At 43.8% G+C, this 24,869-nt stretch overlaps 1 protein-coding gene across 3 annotated transcripts in view; it reads right to left on the bottom strand.

Moving 5' to 3' along the window:
* Positions 1-1,337: 1,337 nt before the first annotated feature.
* Positions 1,338-24,869, bottom strand: part of HSPH1 (heat shock protein family H (Hsp110) member 1) — a 30,267-nt gene continuing 6,735 nt past the window's right edge. Inside the window, exons 5-18 of one of the 3 annotated variants that reach the window (XM_064269950.1) lie at positions 22,754-22,853; positions 21,071-21,204; positions 20,434-20,678; positions 19,422-19,650; positions 17,672-17,778; positions 17,293-17,426; positions 14,939-15,147; positions 13,130-13,261; positions 10,335-10,472; positions 9,336-9,461; positions 4,334-4,441; positions 3,892-4,011; positions 3,234-3,395; positions 1,338-2,206 (exon numbers count right to left, since the gene is read on the bottom strand). In XM_064269950.1, coding sequence (XP_064126020.1) covers positions 2,000-2,206; positions 3,234-3,395; positions 3,892-4,011; positions 4,334-4,441; positions 9,336-9,461; positions 10,335-10,472; positions 13,130-13,261; positions 14,939-15,147; positions 17,293-17,426; positions 17,672-17,778; positions 19,422-19,650; positions 20,434-20,678; positions 21,071-21,204; positions 22,754-22,853 — 2,151 coding nt within the window. In that variant the 3' untranslated portion in view covers positions 1,338-1,999. The remainder of the gene's footprint in view (positions 2,207-3,233; positions 3,396-3,891; positions 4,012-4,333; positions 4,442-9,335; positions 9,462-10,334; positions 10,473-13,129; positions 13,262-14,938; positions 15,148-17,292; positions 17,427-17,671; positions 17,779-19,421; positions 19,651-20,433; positions 20,679-21,070; positions 21,205-22,753; positions 22,854-24,869) is intronic. The other 2 variants (XM_064269951.1, XM_064269952.1) reach the window with 2 other exon arrangements.

Below are 24,869 nucleotides of genomic sequence, written 5' to 3'. Positions count from 1 at the left end.
CCCGTCATCAAGAACTATTCTGGGGTAGAAGAAATTTTGTTTTCTCGCTCATGTTTAACAACAACAAAAAATCTGGATTAACAACATAAAAATTTCAAACTTCTCAATAGTATAACAGATTTACAATTACAAACTGGGGAATCTGATGACGGTTAAGAGCCCTAATATCTGCATTTTACTTAAAACCGACATCAAAGAGGAGGGTAAATAAAGTAGGCAATTCATGAACTACGGACAGGCAAACAGGTGATTTCATCGGGTGTTAAAATGAAGAAAAGTCACCTCTCTACAATGGCTAACAGTGCCATCGAGCACCCTGAGCGCTCCGTTCACAGGAGCTTGTTTTGCTAACGCTTCTAAATATTGCCGGTGTCATCCTGGGATAATTCCTTTACCTCCACAGCTTGTTCTGAGGCTCCAATTCGCTAGCACACGTACAGTGCCTGGCGCACAGAAGCTAAATAGGAGCCATCGTGACAGACTGGCAACAGTCAGGAGATTAATCCCCCGATGGGGAAGTTGGCACCAGGACCATAAAATGAGCAGAAACTGCTGCAAGGTAGTGGCCAGCGTGGTTACTTGTTTCCTCATTTTTAGGGGGCGTTTCTGCTTCCCGCCCCAGTCCCAACACAATTTTGTCATTGGAGAATATAACTAGATGGACAAAAAAATTCACTGCAGTATTTAGAACAGCAAACACTTGACAAACACTAAATCCATCAAAAGTGGGGTTGGTTAAAATATTAAGTATGCCTTTATAATGGAGGAGCCCTGGTGGTGCAGTGGTTAAGAGCTACGGCTGCTAATCAAAAGGTCAGCAGTTCAAATCCACCAGCTGCTCCTTGGAAGCCCTACAGGGCAGTTCTACTCTGTCCAATAGGGTCGGTATGAATCGGAGTTGACGCGACAGCAACAGGTGTTACAATGGAACTCCGTGCAGACGTGAAGTTGTAACACTGTCTTACTGACACTCTGCCTGGTATACAGAGCTTTAAAAAAGGAAAAACAACACGAAGAGGCTATGAAACGGGTAAGACACACACCCTTTCCCACCCACCCACCCATCACTAGGGGAAAATATCTTGAAGGACATGTAGTAAGATGTTAACTGGCTTTCTTCTGGGTGCTGGAATTTGAAGTCATGTTCACTTTATATTTTTAAAATTTAATGAGCATGATTACCTCTCTATCAGGAAAAAGCCATTTTCACTGAGAAGAGATAACACATAAGGAACACTAGAATTTGATTTTCACAGCAAGTACATCAATTTATGTTACCATTATTTATATTCCTCTTTCCCCAAAGTCCCATTTTAAGCAAGTGACAAAACCACCAGTTTAGAAATGACACCATGAGTGAACTTTATTTTAAAGCTCATCACAGGCTCCACAATGTCAGCTGTAACAGGGTCAACACCTCACGTTCACACCTTCACGTGACAATGGACTGGATAGCAAGATAGAGAGTTTAAAGTTTTTTGTTTTGCATGCTGCTAACACATTTCACTAGCTGTTGAATTTTTAATATCAAAGCAAAAAGTCATGTTCTATTGGAGAGAATTCATGTTAGAAAGCCCTTACGGAAGGAGGCATAATCTTGTGTATAAACATCCACACCCACACACATGCTGAGACGGAGAGCAAGATGCAAGAAAACTGCCTTGGCAGGAACCAACGCCCAATGACTCCATCACGACCCTCCTGAACAAGCAGTGCAGTTTGCTTTTTCTTCCTCCTGAAGACCAAGGTCAGTTTCACCCTCAGGGATGCAAACGGCAGTACTGCACAGAAGCTTGGTATGAATTTACAATTCCACAGGAATCTGAAAGTTACCAAGGCAATTTTCTCTTTTAGGATCATAAAGACTACAGACATAAGCTTTTTCTTTTTCCATATAATACACAAAATTCCTAAACATTCTTAAAAAAGAAAATATAAATAGTCTCAGTATGCTATGTAGAATCACATACTATGGCAAAAATACTTAATTTAACGTCATCTAGTCCAAGTCCATGTTGATGGAGTTCTTCTCATCAGAGTAGCAGTCACCGTTCTGATGTGGGGGTTCAGCACTGAAGTGACTTTTGCCTTCTATGTCTTCATCATTCTTATCCGCATCTGGGCCATTTGGAGTTCTTTCCAGTTTGGGCGATTCGATTTTTGGTTTGGGTTGTGTTACGACAGGTTCACAGGTGTTGTTCAATTCCTAAGAAAAGCAACACAACCAGTAATCAGATCACCTGAGATCTATCCAGTTCATTTTCAACTATTTACCACCCCAATACAGGACTCAGTATTTTTCTATCAACTCCAATCATACACGTGTCCAAGAATTTCATTTGCTGGTTATATCTGCCCAAAACCACAGCTTGAAGCCTGCTCAAAAAAGCAGAAAATACTAAGACGTGTCAGGGACTTGCCAAGTACTTCAATATGTTATATCACCCGATCCTCACACTACTACTAACAGGTGGGAGTTATCATCCCTGTCTCAGGCAAGGGAGAACGGTTCAGAGAGAAGTAGTGTAACTTCAAGATCAGAAATCCAGGGAGCAAAGAGCTAGACTGCAAACTCACGGCCACTGCCTTAAGAAGCCCAGTTTTCCTTCTATTCATCTTCATTGTGTTTCAATGTTACTTTAGAGGGAAAGCAGTTTTTCTTTTTTTTTTTTTTCTTCCCAACTTCCTTCAAGCCTTGCACACTTAGCAAGGCCCTCGCTGATAAAATACCATTCTGGCTCCACTCCACCATCCAGAACCTTCTCCCACCTGATTCTGACCCACATCGCTTGCCACCATCTGAGCACCCGGTAAGTGCCACACGTCCTTGTTCACCGAGTCTCCTTCCCACTAGCGTGTTAGTTCCCCTGGAGTACGGACTTCTCTCTGTAAACGGAACATCTACACTGGCACACGGTTAGCCCTCAACAAATGCATTTGTTTAATGCAATGAATAAACTGAAGTTGAACAAACTTGTGAGGTCTTCTATGTTTTGTGACAGCAGCCATGAACTAAGAAACGTGATTCAGGTCAGAATCAGGTAGGATTTCAAGTTATGTTCACTTTATGTTTTTGAAGTTCAATGAGCATGTATTAGTCCTCTATCAAGAAAAACCCACTTTCCTTTAGGAGAGAGAACACATATGGGAAAACCTCTCTATTTAGGACTCAAACGTTGGCGACTTGAGTCCATACAAAAACAGAGCAATAAATATAAGGCGACCACACACACCTTTATCTTTGCTTTTATTTCCTGAGCACGCACAACTGGGTCCTGATCAGGACTCTTTTTAGCCTGGGCATTCATGACATTGTTCATCCACTCCATCGCTTCGTTAACGGCCTTCTCGACCTTCTTCATCTCAGACTCGTCAATATGGTTGTACTTCTCATCCTGAGGGAGAGAGCACAGTCGTTCCACAGAACTATCTGACAGTGCCATCTGGCTTAGGAAAGCCTAGGCTAGCTCCTGACTGTGTGTGTGACTCACCTGGTTTCTGAAGTGCCACCTGGCTTATGAAAGCCTAGGCTAGCTCCAGACTCTCTGTGAGACTGACCTGGTTTCTGAAGTGCCACCTGGCTTATGAAAGCCTAGGCTAGCTCCTGACTGTGTGTAAGACTGACCTGGTTTCTGAAGTGCCATCTGGCTTAGGAAAGCCTAGGCTAGCTCCAGACTCTCTGTGAGACTGACCTGGTTTCTGAAGTGCCACCTGGCTTAAGAAAGCCTAGGCTAGCTCCTGACTGTGTGTGTGACTCACCTGGTTTCTGAAGTGCCATCTGGCTTAGGAAAGCCTAGGCTAGCTCCAGACTCTCTGTGAGACTGACCTGGTTTCTGAAGTGCCACCTGGCTTATGAAAGCCTAGGCTAGCTCCTGACTCTTTGAGACTGACCTGGTTTCGGAAGTCAGCTGCTATCCTGGCGTAGTGCTGCAGCCTCTGTCCTAGTTCTTCCAGAGTTTTTGGCCGTTCTTCAGCTTCTTGGAACCGGAGTTTAACTGGAGTGCCTATTTTCTAAAATCAAACGTAATAACATAATAGTTGTTAGAATATTTTAGCGGTCTCTTGTCTAAAACAAGGAGCTCTGGTGGCGCAGTTAACTGCTAAGTGTTTGCCTGTTGACCCAAAGGCTTGCAGTTCAAACCCACCTAGCAGATCCGTGGGACAAAGACCTGGTGGATCTGCTCCCATAAAGATGACACCCTAGAAAACCGTGTGGGACAGTGCTACACGTATGGAGCCACTATAAGTTGGAATCGACTCGATGGCACCTAACAGCAATAACAATAGCAGTCTAAAACACAGTTACTATTGGGGGGTCGGGGGGAAGATTTACCATTAACTCCTCCAGTTTGTCCACATAGGCCTGTTTAGACTGGTCCTCGCCTTCTTCATACAACCAGTCTTCAGTCTCTGTGAGGAGTCTCAGAAAATTTTGATGATCCTATATACAAGAAACATGACCATCAAGAGTTGTGGCAATCTTGCTTGAAAAAATTTCACAATGAGTGTCAGTCTCAGAAGTGTGAAACTCTAGGTTTCTACCTTTACTTCAACCAGCTAAGACGCATTACTCCCCACATCTGTAGAAGGCACTGTGATTAGCTGGCTTCTCTTCACCAACAGGTATCCCCCAGAGCAATAAGCACTCGACTGTTCATTAGTTCAACACGATATTTGACACAATATTGACCAGGAGCATCTGGTCTAATTACGCGGGAGACACTGACAGGTTTAGGTAAAGTGACAGGATGAAGTCACTACTCTTATTCACTGTAATACCGTATCACAAAATTCCAACTATGGTCAATCCATACATCCATATACAGTCACGGAACAGCAATGACCTCGTTTCCGCAAACAATGTGGTCCTGAGTAGTAACTTTCTTTCTGCTTTCACGACTATCAAATACTGAAAGGGAAGTTTTACAAGCTCACAGTCTGACCACTGAACACATGAAAAAAACATTCTTAAGTCATACCAGGTACTTGCTTCACTCTCTCCTTGGCAGGGGTCTAACCTAGTTTAGGTCACACCAACTGTAAGTAACCCAGGAACTGTTAGAGCAGAGCTGAGAACTGAAGTATATTACGAAGTAACCCAAGGATCTTAGGGCTAAAACAGACTAAGTTTCAATGACTTTTCAGGTCAAGATTAATCCCTAAAATCACCCGAGATTTCTACCTAGCCAACACTTTTTTCAAGTCCTATCTTTCAGAGTTGTGCTTCTGGGATATACTCAGAGTCACACTAGCTTTGGGAATTCAGAAATAGGGCCAAAGGAAAACTGACAAAAGAAAAACAGGTGAGAAAGCAAGTAACACAAATAAGAAATGAGATGGGTGATATTACAACAGATTAAACAGACCCATAACAGAAGAAGAGATTGAAAAGGTAATCAAAAAACTCCCCCCCCCCAAAAAAAAAATGCCCTGGTCTTAACAGCTTCACTGCAGAGTTCTACCAAACTTCCAGAGAAGAGTTAACACCACCACTACTAAAGGTATTTCAGAGCATAGAAAAGGACGGAACACTACCAAACTCATTCTATGAAGCCACCATATCCCTGATACCAAAACCAGGTAAAGACACCACAAGAAAAGAAACTTACAGACCTAAACATCCCTCATGAACTCAGATGAAAAAATGTTCAACAAAATTTTAGCCAAGAGCATTAACGTATCAAAAAAATAATTCACCATGGCCAAGTGGGACTCATACCAGGTATACAGGGATGGTTCAACATGAGAAAAACAATGTAATCCATCATATAAATAAAAGGCTAGAATCACATGATTTTATCAATTGATGCAGAAAAGGCATCTGACAAAGTTCACGATAAAAACTCTCAGCAAAATAGGAATAGAAGTAAAATTCCTCAACATAATAAAAGGGCATTTATACAAAACCAACAGCCAACATCATCCTAAATGGAGAGAGCCTGAAAGCATTTTTCCCTGAGATCCGGAACCAGACAAGGATGCCCTTTATCACCACGCTTAATCAACGTTGTGCTAGTGGTCCTAGCCAGAACAATTAGGCTAGCTAAAGAAATAAAGGGCATCTGGATTGGCAAGGAAGAAGTAAAAGTATCTCTATTTGCAGATGACATGACCTTATACACAGAAAACCCTAAGGAATCCTCAAGAAAACTACTGAAACTAATAGAAAAGTTCAGCAGAGTATCGGGATACAAGATAAACATACAAAAAATCAGTTGGATCCTCTACACCAACACAAAAAGAACATCGAAGAGGAAATCACCAAATCAATGCCATTTACAGTAGCCCCCAAGAAGATAAAATACTTAGGAATAAATCTTACCAGAGATGTAAAAGACCTATACAAAGAAAACTACAAGACACTACTGCAAGAAACCCAAAGAGACGTATGTAAGTGGAAAAGCATACCATGCTCATGGACACGAAGACTTAACATAGTAAAAATGTCTATTCTACCAAAAAAAAAAAAAAAAAGAGCGATCTATAAATACAATTCCGATCCAAATTCTAACGACATTTTTTAATGAGATGGAGAAACAAATGACCAGCTTCATAGGGAAGGGAAAGAGGCCCCGGAAAAGTAAAGCATTACTGGAAAAAAAAAAAAAAACAGTGGGAAGGCCTCACTCCACCTGATTTTAAAACCTATTATACTACCACAGTAGTCAAAACAGCCTGGTACTAGTACAACAACAGATACATGGACCAATGGGACAGAACTGAGAATCCAGACATAAATGAATCCACGTATGTGCAGCAGATATTTGACAAAGGCCCAAAGTCAGTTAAATGGGGGAAAGACAGTCTGTTTAACAAATGGTACTGGCATAGCCAGATACCTATCTGCAAAAACTTGAAACAAAACCCATACCTGACTCCATGGACAAAAACTAACTCAAAATGGATCAAAGACCTAAATATAAGATCTAAAATGATAAAGATCATGGAAGAAAAAATAGGGACAACGCTGAGCCCTAATACACGGCATAAACAGTATATAAAACATTACTAACAATGCAGAAGAAAAACTAAGTAACTGGGAGCTCCTAAAAATCAAACACCTGTGCTCATCCTAAGACTTCACCAAAAGAATAAAAAGATTATCTACAGACTGGGAAAAAGTTTTTAGCTATGACATTTCCCATCAGCACCTGATCTCTAGAATCTACATGATACTGCACAAACTCAACTATAAGAAGACAAATAACCCAATTAAAAAATGGGCAAAGGATACGAACAGGCACTTCATTAAAGAAGACATTCAGGTAGCTAACAGATACATGAGAAAATGCTCACGATCATCAGCCATTAGAGGAATGCAAATCAAAACTACGAGATTCCATCTCACTCCAATAACGGCTGGAATTAATCCAAAAAACACAAAATAATAAATGTTAGAGAAGTTACGGAGAGACTAGAATACTTATACACTGCTGGTGGGAATGTAAAATGCTACAACTGCTTTGGAAATCGATTGGGCATTTCCTAAAAAAACTGGAAATAGAATTACCATAGGATGCAGCAATCCCACTCCTTGGAATATACCCTAGAGTAGTAAGAGCCTTTACAGGAACAGATATATGCACACCCATGTTCATCGCAGCACTGTTTACAATAGCAAAAAGATGGAGGCAACCAAGGTGCCCACTGACAGATGAATGGATAAATTATGGTATGTTCACACAATGGAATACTACGCATCGATAAAGAACAATGATGAATCCGTGAAACATTTCATCACATGGAGAAATCCAGAAGGCATTATGCTGCATAAAATTAGTTGCAAAAGGACAAATATTGTATAAGACCACTATTATAAGAACTGGAGAAACAGTTTAAACAGAAGAAAATATTCTTTGATGGTTACTGGGGAGGGGGGAGAGGGAGGGAGAGTGGTATTCACTAATTAGATAGTAAGTAAGAACTACTTTAGGTGATGGGAACGAGAACACAATACAGGGTGAGGTCAGCACAACTGGACTAACTAAAAGCAAAGATGTTTCCCCAATAAACAACGCTTTGAAGGCCAGCGTAGCAGGGGCAGGGGTTTGGGGACCATGGCCTCACAGGACATCTGCATCCCACTTTGGAGAGTGGCATCTGGGGTCTTAAATGCTAGCAAGCGGCCATCTAAGATGCATCAATTGGTCTCGACCCACCTGAGGCAAAGGAGAATGAAGAACACCAAGAGACACAAAGTAATTATGAGCCCAAGAGAAAGAATGGATCACACAGACTAGAGGCTACATCAGCCTGAGACCAAAAGAACTAGATGGTGCCCAGCTACAACTGATGGCTGCCTTGACAGGGAACACAACAGAGAACCCCTGAGGGAGCAGGAGAGCAGTGGGATGCAGACCTCAAATTCTCATAAAAAGACCAGGCTTAATGGTCTGACTGAGACTAGAAGGACCCCAGAAGTCATGGTCCCCAAACCTTCTGTTAGCCCAAGACGGAACCATTCCCAAAGCCAACTCCTCAGACAGGGATTGGACTAGACTATGTGACAGAAAATGATACTGGTGAAGAGTGAGCTTCTTGGATCAAGTAGACCCATGAGCCTATGTTGGCATCGCCTGTCTGGAGGGCAGATGAGAGGGTAGAGGGAGTCAGAAGCTGGCTGAACAGACATGAGAATAGAGAGTGGAGGGAAGGAGTGTGCTGTCTCATTAGGGGGCAGCAATTGAGAGTATATAGCAGGGTGTATATAAATTTTTGTATGAGAGACTGACTTGATTTCTCAACTTTCACTTAAAGCACAATAAAAACTAAAAAAAAAAAAAAAACACAGGTAAAGGAATAATGATGCTTGATAAACTTTGGAACGACAGGATAAACCAGTCTTAGAAGATAAAAACAAAAAGAGCTACCAACAGGCCACAGTCATAAAAAAAAGGCAGAGGTCTTTAAAAGCAGGAATTGTCTTTATCTTCTAACCTCCATAAATGCAGTACATCAGACTCTGAGAACATGCTCGATGGGTTTTCTGGAGGGTGAGAAAGAACAAGCTCATCACCAGTGAGCTGCTTTCCCCGTGACTTACAGCTTCTATTTTGGGTGGCACAGTGGTTAAGTGCTACGGCTGCCAATCAAAAGGTCGGCAGTTCAAATCCACCAGGTGCTCCTCGGAAACTATTGGGCAGTTCTACTGTTCTGTAGGGTCGCTATGACTTGGAATCAACTCAGCGGCAATGGGTTTGGTTTTGGGTTTTGGTATTCTCAAATTGTTTGGAAAAGGTTCAAGTTACATGATCTGTAATGGAGACTTGAACGTCTAATTTGATAGTGAATGCTTTGTACGAGACCATCTGTGCAGCGGAGCTCTAAAAGCGTACCTGCTCACATAGGAATTTTTCATATGGTCCATACAGTTTGTCCCTGAACTCATACACATATTCCTCCACTGCATTTTTCGCGTCGTTTCTTTCTTTCTCCAGTTTGTCCTGCATTATCATCTTACCCTGTCAGGAAACAGAAAGAAGCTTAGTCCAGTTTTCTGTCACCTATACTTTAAATTTTAACTATTTAGGACCCTGGTGTTAGCAAATCAATAATTATACCAAAAAAAAAAACAAAAAAAGAATTAACAGCTCTAATTCATACCTCATAAAACTCTTCCTATAAACCCTACAAAGTTTTTTATCTTCTAAATACACACACACCGAGTTTGTTTTAAAAACATCATACAATAAATTATTTTCATATTTAATACTAATGGGAAAAAAATAAATCCACTGCTTACGTACAATTTGTTTGCCTGGGAGCAGCATATAATTGCCTCACCTTGGGTTCAACACTGGCCAGTGTATACTGGTCACAACTACTTTGCCACCACAATCTTAAAGATAAATTCGCTTTAAGATAAAACTGTTAAACATATTCCAAAACAGTCTCCATCTCAGTAAAGGAAAACAAAACCTCAATTATTTCAAGATCATTCTAGAATCTCAGATTACTGTCAAAAAAGCACAACAAGTTTTAACAGAAGTATTTAGCGTGTTCTGAAACTCCCCACTGTGTTGTGGTCTGTGCGGATACGTGGCCTCCGATTTCTTCGCGAGACCTTGGGTGTGCATTTTACACCAAACAGGATGACTGGTGGCACCAAAAAAAAACCAAACCCCTCAATAAGGAACGTAATCGACCACAAAGTTTGTTAAAAAGTTAAACGGAAAAATCCATTTGTTTCAGCTTGATCCTATCCCCTAAACTGTGTAAAACTTGGGATGTGGGAAAGAATTGTAACCACAGCCATTCACCTGCTAGAAATATGGGTAACAGGGCTGAACAACTAAGCATATTCCAAAATTAGAAGATTTAACTGAAGGACTTACCTCTGTCTCGATATACATGTTGAGAAGGTCTTTCCCTAACTGCCAGACCAAGTTGGCTTCGATAGGTAGCTCAACGTTCACCACCTTTATTTTAGGTTTTTTAGCTTCTGGAGGCTGGTCAACTTTCTTTTCATTTGCCTTGGGTGGTTTAAAAAAAAAAAAGGAGGGGGGAATTCATAAGCAATCCTTGGCGGGGGGGGACCCCTCCCTATCATGCTTATTGATGACTTAGGCAAGCGAGTTCTCTACAATCATTAAGCTGGAAGAATACGTAAGATCACCTTATTTCTACCTGCCCATTTTCAATCAGGGCTGCAATTTTTAAACCGAAACACGCCACACCTTCCTTCAGGAACGCAGCCGGGTACTTTTCTTGTCTCATATTCAGAACGCAGCCGGATACTTTTCTTGTCTCATATTCAACTTCAAACAGGATCTCTCACGCCAGTTTTTCTCTCATAGGTCTTTACTTTCTAATCCCTGTAAGTATGTTTGTGACTTCCTACTGTCTCTTCCAACTACCCACATCTTTAAATTATAAAGTCTGGCATCTGATAGTAACTTAAGACTCTTAAGTTACTATCCTATCGTAAACATGTTAGGATTAACCCAGTTCCTATTATTATACACACACATTCCCTATATCCCAGCACTCTGCCTGCTTTTACAATAATTAGTAGTATGCCTGCTGAGCACTTTTTAAAATCTCCGACTGATTTAGATTATATGTACATGCACACATACACATATTTCTTATTCCTACTACCTGCTTTGAAATTGAAACATTTCTTGTAAGCAACTCTCGTAAATAAAAACAGGTAAGTCAAATCTTAAAACTGACAAATAGATGCTAGTAATTTATTGTAAAACTTTTAATATATGTAAATACAGGGCTAAAGAAGTAATTATCTCCTGTGGCCTTTAATTTTCCAAGCCTCTTCTATGAATTTTCATTGCTGCAGGTTCCTACTCACACAATGACAAAGAACACAATTTAGAAGACTCAGTTGTAGCCACAGACTAGATGGAACCGAGGTATAACATGTACCAAATTGACTGCGATGGTAAAATGGGAAGACACCGGTCCATACGGAGCAAAAATCACAGCCATCAGGTAACTTAGCGGAGCTGTAAGTGCTTGGCTTCTAATCGAACCCACCAGCTGCTCTGCTTCAGAAAGACGTGGCAATCTGAGTCCATAAAGACTACAGCCTTGGAAACCCTACGGGGTAGTTCTACTCTGCCTACAGAGTCGCTACGAGAGTTGGAATCGACTCAATGACAATGGATTTTGGTGATAAAGGCTATTAAAATTCTAGACACTTTACAGAATAAACTTAGACTCAAAAAAGGTAAATGACTGGCCTACTACTACAAAGACAGAAGGCACTGGAATCCAGGTTTCTCAGACTCTGATTTCAGATAAAGCCGTCTACGAAGTGCTGTGAGTCACGCCAACAGCAACGGCCTAGTCAACAGCCTGCACCCCTATGCTCGGCCTTCTCGCACACAGGAGAACCTCAGCATCTCTCTTTCCCTCTAGAGGAAAGAAAGGATCAGATGACACCCATATCCAGGTGGGCGACAGGGATGTGTGGGACACACACATAGTAACGCACACATGGCAGCTAAGCCAGGGCAGACTATCTGACAGTACAACTCATGACAGAACGAATGTTTCACAAAATGGCACTCCAACGTGGTGTGGACGAGGCCTTCTCCGCAGAGTGTATAACTGTATTCCAAAGGGCTTAAGGCTAGCGGCCCAGCCTAAGCTAGGAACGTGAAACTCTACCCAACGACAGGCACTGGGCACCAATGCCATCAGCACAAGTCAGGAGAGTGATGTGGAAGTTAGGCCACTACCATCTGCAAAGGAAGTGACGCTCCAGAATCACCATAACTCCTAACGGAGACACCCAAGAAGGCTTTCAGAAATCAAAGTCAGGACCTACAGCCCATATTAGGACCCCGCAGGACCAATCAGGACAGGGGTAATTAAGAACTGGAAACTTTCACCTGGTGAAAAATGTCCTTTGACCCCAACAAACAGTTCCTGTAATACACCTGAGGGTAAAGAACTCATCTTCAGAACGTGAAAGAAAACAAAACTACCAACAACACGCTAGTAATTTACACGTAACGTCCACAGAGAATGACGTCCGGCAAAGCACAGGCCAATCTGGAGTAACATGGAAACTTCCTAAATATCCACCTGAACACAGGTTGCAAAGGCTTGATTTGAAGCTGTAATTCTTCCAAGTCCAAAGCAACGCTAGTTAACTCTGCTTCCGACACACGTCACGGAAGCGGCGTGAGAGAACAATGACTTTGAGATACACACTGGTTATTGCCAGATCATCGTAATTTACTTGTACTTGACAATTTATCTCAAGAGGTTGAGAAAAGTTTCCTAGGCTCCTCCTGTAGCCCGTGTATTTATCATCTGTTTCAAGTGAAAACTAACCACAGAGCTGGGGTGTATCTACGTGCACCCCTAGCATTAGCAAACACTTCTGCCCTGGAGAAAACAACAAACCCTCTCATCAGTCCCTTGGTGTGCACAGTGGCAGTTACTCAGGCAGGTTTTCTGCTCTGAAGTAACATGTTCCACTCCCTTAGTTGAGTGTGAGTACCTCTAACTGGTCTTAGTTGAAAGAGACACAGAAAATTAACAGAAACAGACCCTACAAAGAATAACTTAGCGCTTGCTCTTGAAAAGCTGCAGATTCAATGGTATTAACAATCACACGGTGCGACATTGTCTAACGGAACGAACCGGAAGAGTCACTCACTTTGTCAGCATCTGGGGTTTTGTTTTCTTCTGAGGTAAGTTCAGGTGGAGGGGGAGACTGGGAGGTGTGTTGACCATCAGTTTGTACCTGGGGCTGTGCTCCAGCGTCACTGTTGTCTGGCTGGATATTTTTCTGCAATGAAAGCCCAGGCACAAAGGATGTAGAAAGCAAGCGTACTTGCAAAGGTTTAACAAGTCATAGGGCACCAAAGACAGTACGCTCAGTTCCTACAAGGTGGGAAAAAAGGGTCCTGGGTAAAAGCAAAACGCACACAGTTGAAGACTCCTAAAAAATTTTAACCTGTAAGAAATGCTTTGTATGGTATCGTTTGGTCACACGGGCAGGCATCTGGTTAACGTGGCAGTCAAGTACCCGCCTGTAAGAAAGGTTCACCTGACGCTGTATGACAGGAACCCTCAGAAGCACAGGAAGGAGGTTACTGTTCCAGGCCTCTGTCGCAGAAACAAGTTTCCGAAACCCAACCTGACAGCAGCCACCATGCATCCTGAGAGCTCCATCTCAGTTCACGGAACAATTAAATAGAAGAGCCAACTATCAGGTCTCCAGGGGGCCAGCATCTCAGCTTAGAGATCCCTGAGACATTCTCTGTCCCTGCTTGCTTTCTGTGGTCCAGCTATCTGTGCGGCACAAAGGCCTCAGGATAAAGAATAACTATTATGCTACGTGTTAGCAATCCTGATGAAAATTCTGCTCAAGACGGAAAACGATCCCTCGAAGTTTTCTGATTTTCGTCAGTTACTGGCTCCCAACCCCCAGCAAATCGGTGCTGGTGTCATCTTTCCCCATCTCTGGAGAAGCCTGAAAGGTTCACGTAACTACTGTCTGCCCAGCCCTAACTATTCCACGACTCTCCTTCGGAGCCTGAAGACCCTAAGGCAGATGCTGTGGTTGTTCAGAAGCAAGGCACCCGTGACGTGTCTCCATCTGTGACGCCAGAACGTACTAGCAGACGGACACGCCGCCTCCCGCGGTCGAGTGAGAGAACACACGGCGCTGGCCGCTAACTCCCTCCCTAGAGAAGCTCTCCTGGGTGAGAGCGAGACTACGGTCAGCGTGTCGAGGCTCCTCACGCGCACCCAGAACGGAGCGGAGTCCCTGGCCCGGGTACTCCACACCTTCCTCACATCTCAACACTGCCCGCTGCTGCCGCTACGCTCCTCCTGCTCGGTCCCCAGAAAGAAACACTAGGAGCTGAGCCACTTTACAGCTTCCCAAACTCGTTGTTGACCACGTAGAACTAGCACTCGTGCTAATAAAAATCTCAATTAAGAAAATGAACAACAACAGTTCTTTCTACGTCCTTCCCAGACGCCTCTCCCCGTTCTAGCATTCGAAGGTTTAGGGGCTTGGCATCCCTCTTCCTGCCTCACCCCATCCCCTCAGGGAGAGCAAATTATGTAAAGAAAAGCAAACAGGTTTGGAAACCCCAAAGCCAACTTAGTCATACAAGAAAAACATCAACTTTGATATCTGGAAAATACGTCACCCAACAGAAGCAGTTTTGTTTGTTGTTTTCACCATAAGTCAGTAGTTCACCCCTTCACGCGCCAATGCCTCCAAATGGAAAACAATCCAAAGAAACGGCACCTGCTCTTGACCGTCACATACCACCATTAAGTCATGCGGAACCGACCGCAGTTTGCTACTGTGCATACTACCAGTATCTAGTAATTGCTATCACCTAATTACCCAAAACTCTCATCAAAATCACTATGAGGAAAACCACATCTTAACCCCTCCCCGCCCTTCTCCCACAGCTTAGCATCAAGGAGCAGCCCACACGCCTACCTCGCTGTCAGGGTTCCCCGGTGGCCTCTGACTCGGACACTCCAGGTCCGCTTCCACAGAGGATGCTTCACTCTCCTCAGTGGGGACTTTCTCCACCATCGATGCTGTCGAGATGGTGAAAATGCCGTGGGTGTTGACCCGCACCTTGACTTTCACTTTAGACTTTTCTCCATCTTTCTGGGCAGAAACATTCTGAACCACGAAGCGGCCTAACGCACAAAGAACATGAGGTTTAGGACTTCACCCATCTCTGTGGACCAAAGGGGACGGTAAGATACAAAGACAGGAACCAAAGCTCATATTACTGCTATTCCAGAATCTTCTCTTCTCCTCTGGTCCCTACAAACTCAATTTGGTGTAAACCTTTACGGTGTACCCTGAACACAGCCTCTTAGGGGCACAGGGTGCACCTGGGATAGTCACACTTGGTCTCCGTATACCAGGAAAGCCTTCAAAGGCAGGGGCACTCCAACAACTATCTTTTTAACCACCCTCCAGGTGAACACTGCGTGAGCAAGGTGCTGGTGAATGGCAGTTCCTGCCTCCTGCTACCCTTTCCTTCAGCTGTGCCAGCACAAACCAGATATGAAAACCTACTACCAAGTGAAAAGACAGGTGATGCCAAGTGCATGCTTCACTGGAACCCAACATGATCTTTTAGGGAATACCATTCTGACAGAATAATCTGAACACGGTACTACATTTCAGAGGCGGGGAGGTGAGCCAAAGTCTGAACCGATGCCTGAAAACATCACGGGTAGCTGAACGCTTCCAGCGCCTCATGGAGTAGAGGTTAAGAGGGCTGAGTCTGGAACCGGACTGCCTGGGCTTGTGTCTGGGTCCCCTGGATCCTAGTTATGTGCTCTGTTGCAAGTTACTCAGCAACCTGTGCCCCTGAAGATGGAGTTAAGTGTTCACAGTTAGCGTGGGCTGCAGAACCCAGTGCTACGGCCAGCGATCATCTCCACCAGTGGTAACGTTATTATTCCAGGGGCCACTCAACCAGAAGTCAGTGGTCTGGACATAGCACATGAAAAGCACCACACAGTGTCTAAGAGCCTTGTATCAAGGCCCTGCCCACACAGAGAAAGCCACAGACCTAATGACTAGGTCAGCGAATGCTGTCAGAAGCAGACCACGACTCAGGTCAAATCCTTAGTTTAGGAAATGAATGCTGCAAGATCCGTTCAGAGAAACAGCACTTGGCCCGGAGAACCCAGAAATACTCAGGAGAGTGGGCTGGAAGACGGTTCACTAAGAACGTGAACGGCTCTTTAGTTTTGGTGATGACATAGAGATGCTATGCTAAAGAGCTTCAATTTCATGCTGTGCACAACGGAAAATAATGCAGACTCCAGCCTATCAAAAAAAAAGTCTGGATTCAACCATTTCGCAAACTAAATTTCCTACCAATAAATTCACGAAAACTATTTTTTAAAAAAAAAAAGAGAGAAAAAAAACATCTGTGGGTCAGAACGTCTAGTCTGGGTGCCATCAAGTCAATTCGACTCTTAGCGACCCCATCTGAGAATAGAACTGCCCCACGGAATCTTCTAGACTGTAATCTTTACAGAAGCAGATCGACAGGTCTTTCTCCCACAGAGCCACCGGGGGGGTCTGGACCACCAACCTTTCCGTTGAGAGCCGAGTGCTAACCATTACGCCACTAGGGCACCTCTAGTGTGCATATGGCAGGAAAGAAAACACAAGTGGTCAGGTTGTACTCCTCCCAACAATCACCATAAAAGAGGGGTGGGGAGGGAGTGAGTCTTGAAAAGACCAGACAGTTCTGCCAAATGTCACCCACTGCCTGGGACACCCACGGTCACTCAAGAAGGTGCCTACAGCCCTCCCACCAATTGCCAGAGCTACTATCGGTAAAGCTGGTGGAGGGGGTTGAATCTCTCAGACAAAAATGGGCCAAATAAGATCCGTCTTTAGAAGAGACTGATACAAAGGTCCACTTGAAAAGTCGTTCCAATGGCCTGCGCCAGATTGTAAATGGAAAGTAACATCCTACAAGTAATATTATACCTAGAGAGACAGTTAATGTTAAAAGCAGATGACAAACTTTTGAGTGCAGACTAGACCTGAGTAGGAAAACACCAAATTTTCCCCACTACGAGTACTTGAAAGGAACAGCAGAACCAGGTCATTTCATCTCGAGGCCAGTCTCGTCTACAAACTGGAAGCTATTTCTCCAGCACTGCTACTCCGAACAGAAACGTGTTTTCACATGGGATTGTGTTCCACTTGGCATTGCTAGGGTTAAAAAAAAGTCTTAAGCTTGTACCCTGAATGGTAAGCTCAATCTTTTTAACTAAAAAAGCAAGTCTACACAATTAACCCCTTACCAATTTTTGCTTCTGGATACGGAACTCCTTGAGGATCAGAATAGAAAGCTTCCAGCTCGAAAGGCCCTCTTCTGAAGAAGGTGAGAACTTTGGAGAAAGGAGCAGCGTGGTTTCGGTAAAACACTTCGTGGACACTAGACAGGAAACCAACAGGAAAAGGCATTCAGTATTCCAAGTATTTAAGTTTACTAGGCAACAAACAGAAAAAAGATATTCTGAAATCTCCTATCAACTCTATATCACTGTAATACCAAAAGAAGAGAAACATCTCGATCTCTTTGGTTGTCGATTAATAGATTACTCACACTCTCTACGTAAAAACCGTTTATTAGCCTTGTGTCTTTACGTTAATACAGTATCTGAGAGTGGTTTCTCCTACCCTTCAGTATCTTCCGAGTCGTGGTTCCAGACCAGAGATATCGGAAAAGGAACTGCATCGGTGACGGAAAATTCTCTAACTTTGAAAGCTGGAGAAAGGATAGCGCACTGGGGGGAAAAAAAACATCAGGTGCACGTGAATTTCATTCGTATTTTAACATAAAACTCCAAAATTTAAACTCAAAATCTGCTTACAATATATGTAATCCCAGGCACAAATAATTTATCACCGAAATACTATTGCAATCACTAGCTATAAAGAAAAATGAGTCTTAGGATAAAAACCCTTGTCGTCGTGTCGATTCCGACTCACAGCGACCCTGTAGGACAGAGCAGAACTGCCCCCTAGTGTTTCCCAGGCTGTGATCTTTACAAACGCAAACTGCCACACCTTGCCCCTGCGGAGCCCTGCAGCCCCTGCGGAGCCCTGCAGCCCCTGCGGAGCCCTGCAGCCCCTGCGGAGCCCTGCAGCCCCTGCGGAGCCCTGCAGCCCCTGCGGAGCCCTGCAGCCCCTGCGGAGCCCTGCAGCCCCTGCACAGCCAGGGCCTCCTAGTGATGGTTAATCAATAGGAACTTCCATGTGCGCTTTCAAAAGAACTTTCCAGAAATGCCCTGTCCATGGGCATTCCATTACCATTTCAATTACTAGCTGTCTGTCTTTGGATGTGTACAGACACGCACCACATCTCTGTCCATCCTACTTTTCAAATGTTTTAAGGCCAGAAAAAGGGTAAAACCTAAAATGTTCATTTACCATGTTGGGCACAAAGAAGAGAGATCATCTAAGTGTGCTTTCAAACTAACTCTGTGTACAAAAGCAGCAATGTTAAATTCAAAGTTGCAGGAGACAACACCCGAAAGACAGGTGGACGTTTCACATTTAAACCAGACATACAAAAATGACAGATGACTTCACAGAACCAATCAAACAAGGGGAAAGAGTTAATTCATCTCTGCAAAACACAGACAGGACCAGAAGCCAAAATCAGCTGTACTTGTCAAGGCATAGATTAGGAACTACCAACTTTCAACTTTTCCAGCAGAGAACCATACTCCATATTAAGAAAAAAGCAAAAACCCCATTAAACGTGATGCATCCCGGGGATTCCTCCTTTACTTACAGTAACTCCTCTAACACCTTCGTCTATAGAATTTCTTGCTCTGTTAAAACACTGCTAACTAGGTCAAAATTCCAACATGTCGACTTAAAGCTTTTTGACTTGGACTATGATTTCTAAACATAAACTAAGGTTAACGTACCTTATCAATAACGTATACACTGAGTACATTTGCTTTACCAAACTCCATGCTTCTGGGCTGCCAGGAGCTACGTTCTCATTTGCTAAGTTAAAACCAAGTGCAGTGACAGAGAGGTGGCTAGCTTCTAAAACTGTTCATTAACTGTGACTCTGAACCCTGCAAATGTTTCACAAGGCAATTCCTCGTCACCCTCGGCTCCTGTTCTACTTCCCCCGTGTGCTTGGTGACTGCTGCTGCCACCGGTGATGAGTGCTTTACAGCTGCGTCTTCTGTGATCCCCTCACAACTATGCCTGTTCCTAACCCCTGTTGGCGAGAAACACTGGCTCAGGGAGTCTTCCAACTGGATTCTCCCGCTTCAGTGAAGAACCCTTAGGCTTTTATCCGAGTTAGTCTTTTGATACCTCACTAGGCCCAGGGCTGTTACATTAGCCACCACAACGAAACACAACTGGAACTGCTGAAGAGACGAGAACCTAGACAAGGGGGTACCTGGAGCGCACAGCCTCGAGCTACCGCTTCATCTGCGTTAAGCGTGGTGCTGACGTCTTTCCCGAAGAACTTGGCGATTTTTTCCTTCACGGCTGGGATTCGCGTAGCGCCTCCCACTATCTCAACGGCACTCACATCTTCTGCTTTCAGCTGTGTCTGCTCCATCAGTGCACGAAGCGGCACGTCTATCTTCTGCAGAAGCTCAGCGCAGAGGTCTTCGAATTGTGACCTTGGCAAATACAAGAACAGTTTGTAAACCTTTGGGGAAGACTGTCTGAAACCTAGTATCTTACCCCAATTTTTTAAAGGAGAGTCTTATCAACCCCAGCTGACTTCACTGTTTTTCTCTCAGACACCCTGGATCCCACATTAGCTGCCTAACTGTAACCTGGCATTTATTTTCTGTAAACTTACAGTACAAACACCAGAAAAAAAATCACTTTTATATTCTTAAGATTGCCGCTTTACTTCTAAGTGCTTTATGTGATCTAATTTTGTTTGCTTGTGGATATGTATTTCCATCCATGTCTCCAAATATTCAGTTGTTGCTGTGTGCCACGGAGCCGATCTTGACTCACAGCGGCCCCACGTGGCAGAGCAGAACTGCCGCACAGAGATTTCTAGGCTGTTATCTTTACGGGAGCAGATCGCCAGGTCTTTCTCTTGTGGAGCCGCTGGGTGGCTTCAAATCACCAACCTTTCAGTTAGCAGCTCAGTGCTCAACTGTTGTGCCACCAGGGCTCCTAATTATTCAATTACTGGCCCAAGAACACCAGAAAGCATAAAACACCAAACAGACTTAATCATATGAGGACACTTACAACAAAAATATGTTTCAAACACTCTCTTTGCAGAAGTGCCCACAATCCTACTGGTGGTCAGTGATGGCCTCGCAAGCCTCGGGCCACACAACCACCAATCCTGAGACGCGGGCCGAGGCGCCCACCACCACAGCTAGAACTGAGACCATGGCGACGTCCCTTCTGCTTCGTCGGCAGAACTCCAGACGCACCTGCTCATCTTCCCTGACACGTCTCTGTCGTCCATGAAGCACTCAATGCTCAGCGGCAGGTCTGTGCTGTTGGAGCTCATGAGCTTCTTCAGCTTCTCGCACTCCTGATGCAGGCGAAGCAGCGCTCGGATTTTGGACTTTGTGTCCAACTTGTACTTGGTTTTAAACTCTGCACAAAAATGTTCCACTAACTTTTCATCGAAGTTTTTCCCTCCTAAGAAGGGGTCAAAAGCTGTTCCCAAGACCTAAGTAGTTAAAACAAAAAATAATCTGGTTATGTTCCATCATATTTGTAACTAGGACCTTAAAAACATGCTTTCTAAACAACCAAATTCCTATTCGGTAATACAAAACCCAAGTCAGCTAAAAGAAATGTAACCACAAAATTCAAATGGAATGCTAGATCTCCACAATGTTGCTGACCTTTAACGATTACACAGGAGACAGCCCTACAGCTTCTTTTCCCTAAGCGGGAACATTTAGGTACAATAAGACAACATCTTCTTTAAGGCGGACACCTGAGCAAACTTCTACATCGCCGCCAAGAATAAGCACATTCAAGAGGCTCAGCAGCCTGAAGTGATGAGAATACGACACGTTTCGCGTTTGAGGACTTAACTTCGATTTGTGACTTTACCTTCAGTTTTCCCTTGTTAAAAGCACAGGCAGACACTTGGAACGCTGAGTGCCCCATATCAACAAAAACCACTATCCGAGGTTTCTCATCCAGGCCTGGAAGGTCCTGTTTATAAATCCCATAATTCAAAGCAACTACAAAAAATAAGTAAGTTTCAATTCTTCGGTTCACATTTTCTTAGGAATTTCATCGTTACATAAGATCACACATACAGGAAACCTAACTCTGTGAAACAATTCACGGTGAACACCTTGCTTTGACACCGGGCTGCCCAGGGATTTGCTGGGAACCCGTCACGTTTCCCCTTCTGGTTTCAGAACCATGCTCTATCAATTCTGAACGTGTGGAAAGACGTGGACGGAACACGCATGCTGTGACTACAACGAAATGTCACCAACAATCATCAGACTCATTGCATAATACTTACATGTTAACCACAACCTGCTAGGGGACTGCTTATCCAAAAAAATAAAAAATTTAATACACAGCTACAGCCACTGCAGTTCCCATCTTTTTAATCCAAGGCAAATGCTTTGGAGAGTCTTCGAAACCACTGTTTCTAAATGTGCACACCTAAGAACTTATCTTTAACAATACTTTATTTTAAATGAGTTTTCCCAAAATCTACCAAAAACAAAATATTGAAAAAAACTATTTTTTTCCCTTCGTCTGAATATACTAGATTATAATCGGCTTTTTGCACGTCTGTATTCATCATAAAAGAACCCCAGTGGCGCAATGGTAAGGCGCTTGGTTGCTAACCCAAAGGTCTGTGGTTCAAACTCACCAGCCACTCGTGGGAGAAAGACGTTGCCGTCTACTTCCGTAAGAATTTTCATTGTCACTGAGTCGATTCCAACTCATAACAACCCTACGGGACAGAGAGCTGCCCCACAGGGTTTCCAAGGGTGTAACCTTTACGGAAGCAGGCTATCACACCTTTCTTCTGCAGCGCAGCCGGTGGGTTTGAACCGCCGACTTTCTGGCTAGAAGCAGAGTGTTTACCCACTGCAACAGCAGGGCTCCTTTCAGTAAAGATTTAAAAAAAAAAAAAAATCCTTGGAAACCCTATTGGACAGTTCTACTCCGTCCTATGTGGGTGCTGTGTGTCAGAATCCGCTGGACAGCAACAGGTCTGGTTTGTCTTATTTGTCACGAACTGACGTGGGCTCTGGGGCTTAAGAGCAACTGCTCTGCTCACCACTGCAGTCACGACTCCAGCACAATGCCTGACAAACTAACTAGGCCAACCAGCATCTGATGGACAGTCAACTCCTAACTGTGACTCAGGAACTGGATTAGAACAAAATTTAAAAACTTAGTACTTGTAGCCAAGGAGGCTGTGAAGCCCCAGAATTATCGGGTTTTTAAGAAAACTTGTTAACTGTAAAACAACACCAAAAACAGAACTAAATCCAACCCACCTAATTCAGAGAATTAAAAAAAATTTACACAAGCATTTTCTAATGAAGACAGATTCAAAAATTTGACAAAACGCTAACTTCTCACTAACCACATGCATCTGAAGAGCTGAGATTTTTGCTTGCAAATCTAACCCACATTTTTCCCCAACAGACTGTGTTTCTACATCTACATGAGCAACGTGTCTAGTGACAGCACCCAGGTGACCTGACTCTGGCTCCCACAACGCAGTCGCGGGCACACGAGGTGGTGCCTGCTTACCAGCAGTCATGTCGTTCATGAGTCTCAAGCAGTTCAGGCCAACAATCTGAGCCGCATCTAGCACAGACCGCCTCTCGGCATCTGTGAAGAAGGAAGGGACCTACAAACAAAACAGAAGGTAGAACTTTTAACTTATCTACAAAACACAGATACAAGTTCCTCACAACCACTTCCAATAAATTCACAACAGCCCAGCTAAGCAGGTGTTGGCCAGGTCAGAAAACAGAAGTAGAACTTCAGCCTTAGTTCCCTGCAGGTTCCTTAAACTTTCAGAAACAACTTCTGAGAAGTCTGTCCCACAATTACAGCATCGAAGTAGCTGTCGCTATAAACAAATTTCAACCTTAAATTAAAATTTATCAAGAGTACTCATGAAACATACTGGAAGTTACTTAAATTTAATAGAAAACTTTTAAATAGATAAAATAAAAAATTATTTTCTTAAGTTTCTACCAACATTCGGACATTACAACGCTAAATCAACATTCAATGTTAAATACAGTAAAACCCGTGAAAGCCAGAAACTGTGCAAGACAGGAACTTGTCAGAAAATGAACACACAAGTATTTTCCACTAAAACCAGCTACAGAAAAGCGATAAGACTGTAGCCGTTGATGGCAGAAAACTTGCAAGACCCTGAACAAGGCAGTCCTGCGGTGTTCCAGCTCTCTCAGTCTCACGGTACCAGCAAAGCGCAGATACACACAGACTACAGGTGCATAAAGGTAACACAGCTCATTCTAGCACCTGCCACTGCCCTTCAGTGTCGCTATTGCCTGAGCTCAAGCACTAACAGCAGACAGGGCACTAACTTAGCAGTCCTGTTAAGATCACAAAAATGCTTTCTGGCAAAGGCTACTGATTTTCCTAAGAGGTACGGAGCAGCAGCAGCTCAGAGGACGTGGTGTCTTATGGTGTCCACTTGTGCTTTTCGTTACAGGAATTCTCCTGACTGCTTTTCTAGGACAGTAGCCTAAGAGGGACCTACAGAAAGAGCACATCTAACCACACATCCACAGATCACTGAACTGGAAGTACGGACAAGAAAACTTAGTACACAGCGGCTTTTCAACTTTTTTCAAAGTCTTTCCAGATACTTAGGAAAGAGGGAAGGTCAAAGGGCACCAGTGGCTCTCTGCTCATGATTTCAATCAGAACACCTCCATTTTATCAATTTTCAATAATAAGTTATTTGAAAAAAAAAAGCCACTAGCTTAATTTCCTTCTTTATCAGTAATTACTATTTCTCTAAGCAGCAGCCAAATATTCTTTTGATAACATGTCAGCATGTCCTAGCAGCCTCTGACAGAAAGGATTCTGACTGGTCAGGACATGCTGTGCTTCCGAGAAGATGCTGAAGCCCGGTCCATGACACACAACCCCCGCAGGGAGCACCGCCACAGGAGCCCAGTCCACAACAGACAGCCCCAGCCGGGAGCACCGCCACAGGAGCCCAGTCCACAACAGACAGCCCCAGCGGGGAGCACCGCCACAGGAGCCCAGTCCACAACAGACAGCCCCAGCCGGGAGCACTACCACAGGAGCCCAGTCCACGACAGACAACCCTGGTGGGGAGCACTGCCACAGGCAAATCAAAGCTCAAGTGACCCTTGAGATGTGAGAAAGCAGAACTTACAACTAACTTCTCAGCATCCAAATGCAAGATGACTTTTGCCCCCTCCAAGTCCTCCTTGATAACCTAAGCTAGCAACTCTCTACAGTCGTGGGTTTGCCTGTGCTAAACCTCCAGGTCTTGTCACTACTGGCGGACCATTACCTGATTTTAGTGTACTGTTCTTAGCAGTTCTTAGCTGAGGGAGAACTCTCTCACTGCACAGCTTTCCAAGCACCCAGCTTGTCTGGCAGTGGGTCCATTCACTGCATTAGGGTATCCACAGATGTGACCTGACAAGTTTGTATTTTCAAAAAGCCCTACAGGAGATTTCTGATGTCATTCTCAGTGAAGAACCTTGCCAGATGACAGCCACTCCTGAAGCTGCTAAATATGTCACTCAAACCTACTCTTGGACACTCCTGACACTGTGTGAACACAGGCCAGCAGAGTTTTTTCTCTAGCCATCGAACAATTCTCACACATTTGATACCTGGGAGTAGC

This window comes from Loxodonta africana, chromosome 17 (assembly GCF_030014295.1).
Source record: "Loxodonta africana isolate mLoxAfr1 chromosome 17, mLoxAfr1.hap2, whole genome shotgun sequence".
In the NCBI taxonomy this organism is placed as follows: domain Eukaryota; kingdom Metazoa; phylum Chordata; class Mammalia; order Proboscidea; family Elephantidae; genus Loxodonta; species Loxodonta africana.
This window is presented reverse-complemented; position numbering and strand designations above follow the sequence as displayed.